At 48.2% G+C, this 1,985-nt stretch overlaps 1 protein-coding gene across 1 annotated transcript in view; it reads right to left on the reverse strand.

Moving 5' to 3' along the window:
* Positions 1–1,877: 1,877 nt before the first annotated feature.
* Positions 1,878–1,985, reverse strand: part of LOC103199934 (protein O-mannosyl-transferase 1) — a 23,299-nt gene continuing 23,191 nt past the window's right edge. The window contains exon 18 of the mRNA XM_007944342.2: positions 1,878–1,982. Coding sequence (XP_007942533.1) covers positions 1,878–1,982 — 105 coding nt within the window. The remainder of the gene's footprint in view (positions 1,983–1,985) is intronic.

A 1,985-nucleotide genomic window follows, 5' to 3' on the forward strand; every position in this document is an offset into this window, starting at 1 on the left:
GGAGCTAGAGTTTTTGCTCCCTCAGCCTCCTGGGCAGGCCCCCTGATAGACACGTGTATGGTGACTGGGCCCGTGGATGCCCACCCTGCCCCTAAAACATGGTCACCACTTCTTTCCACATATACTACAGGGGGCATTATTACTCAAATGAGATGTGTCAGGATAGCAGTAGGACATTCAGGTGTTTCCTCCTGCTTCCTCATGCTAAAGGAGTTTTAATCTCTAGGTTGCTGAGAAATGCCACAAACTCCATAGTAAAGCCTGTTAGCCTTGCTTCCAGGAGTGCAAATCACGTTTCTTTTTTAAAACTGAGGAAACAGCCAGGACTGGCTGGCGCAGTGTTTCTGAGACGTCACAGTGAACCCACGGGAAGGGACACGTTTTACAGCGTGATCCATATCACACACATGAATCCCAAGTTTCAGGAGACACCACTTCCCCTTCGTATGAGTTACTCACCCTAATGTTTTCTATTTTATTCTATTTCACAACTGCAGGTGGTAACCTATCAACTTAATTTCATGACCCACTCATGAGTGGTGATCGAGTTTGATAAACATGGATCTGAGGAGCCCTGAGCCCCCAGGAAGGAACCCTGGGTGTCCTGTTTACCAGGGCCTGTGAGCCCGCCTGGCCCGTGTGGCCTGGTAAAAGCAGCTGGCAGTCTTGCCTAGTTCTGGCTGCAGCGTGCAGTGTCTGCAGAAGAAACCCCTGCATGGGCTGGGGCCACCTAAGCCCTGGATGCTCCCTGAGCACAGGCTGTTCCTCGTGCAGGTCCAGCCAAGGGACCTACTGGATTGTTGAGGTTTAAGTGAGTGTTGCTGTGTTTGTCAGTCAGTAGGCCTATGCTCACCAGAGTTCATGGCCAGGTTCGTTCATAAGTGGTAACCTTCACCCTGTGGTGATCTAGTTTATCTTTCTTCCCACATAACAGCCGTTTCTGTAGAAGCCGTCCTGTCCACTGCTGTGACCTAAGCTGTGTGGGTACTTTTGATTCCTTTCTGTCGAGTAACTCACCAGTCATGAGACATGATGTTCGTTAGCTCCTGAGACTGGGTTCTGAATAAGTAGCTGTGTAGCAGTTTTGTCAAACTTTTTGTGCCCTTTTGGAGTGAGAAATAAACACCAAACACTAATGCTAATTAGTCCCTTTTTTATTTACATTAATGAAAAGGCAAATTCAGGGCAAGGAAATGTGTGGATGACACCAGCATGGACTGCTGATGGTGAAGTGGGAGATGCTCCTCACTCGTGTAGCAGCAAAATCTCCTCAGAAGAGATTTCAAAACAGGCACGAGGAGTAACAGCATTACACACAGTGATCAGAGAAGTCCATTTCCACCTCCTAGGTCTTACTCACACAGCTTCTTGGTTACCAACAAGCTCTAGGAAATTCTTGCAAGGCCTCACTGAAGACAAACACTAACACACTGCTCTCTTCAGTGGGTTTGCCAGGAAGATTCCACAGAGGAAGATTCATTAACCAAATCAAACCAAAACTACCAGCTGATACGGAAGACGTGGTTAGACTCGAACTCGCTACATCACTGACCTCTTCAGTTCTGTTCTTCGTCAGCAATTTCTACGTTACCCACTGAAGTACTCAATGGGTCTTTGTTCAGTGGGTTTCTGAGGAGTTAGTGGACATGTAGGGCCTATTCTTTACTGTCTGGAATAAACAAACTCCTCCAAATGAGGTGCTCATCAGAGAGTTTCAAGAATGAAACCATAATAAATTCTGGCAGAATCTCTAGCAAGACCTGGCCAGTCTCCTCCAGGCGCAGAGACACTGCAGGTTTGAAAGAGAAGTCTTTACCAAAGACTGGTTCTGCCTTGTCCTGTGCTGGCACACTGTTCTCTGAGTACCTGCTCTGCAGCTACTTCCGGATCAAGATGTCCCAGCTGTCTTTCCAGCGGAGGGCCCTGAGTTCACTCGGGGACAGAGACGTGTCCCCGTATGTCAGTGGGCGCAGGGTGTAAGACAC

This window comes from Orycteropus afer, unplaced genomic scaffold (assembly GCF_000298275.1).
Source record: "Orycteropus afer afer isolate SDZICR_OR568_19922 unplaced genomic scaffold, OryAfe1.0 scaffold00123, whole genome shotgun sequence".
NCBI lineage: Eukaryota > Metazoa > Chordata > Mammalia > Tubulidentata > Orycteropodidae > Orycteropus > Orycteropus afer.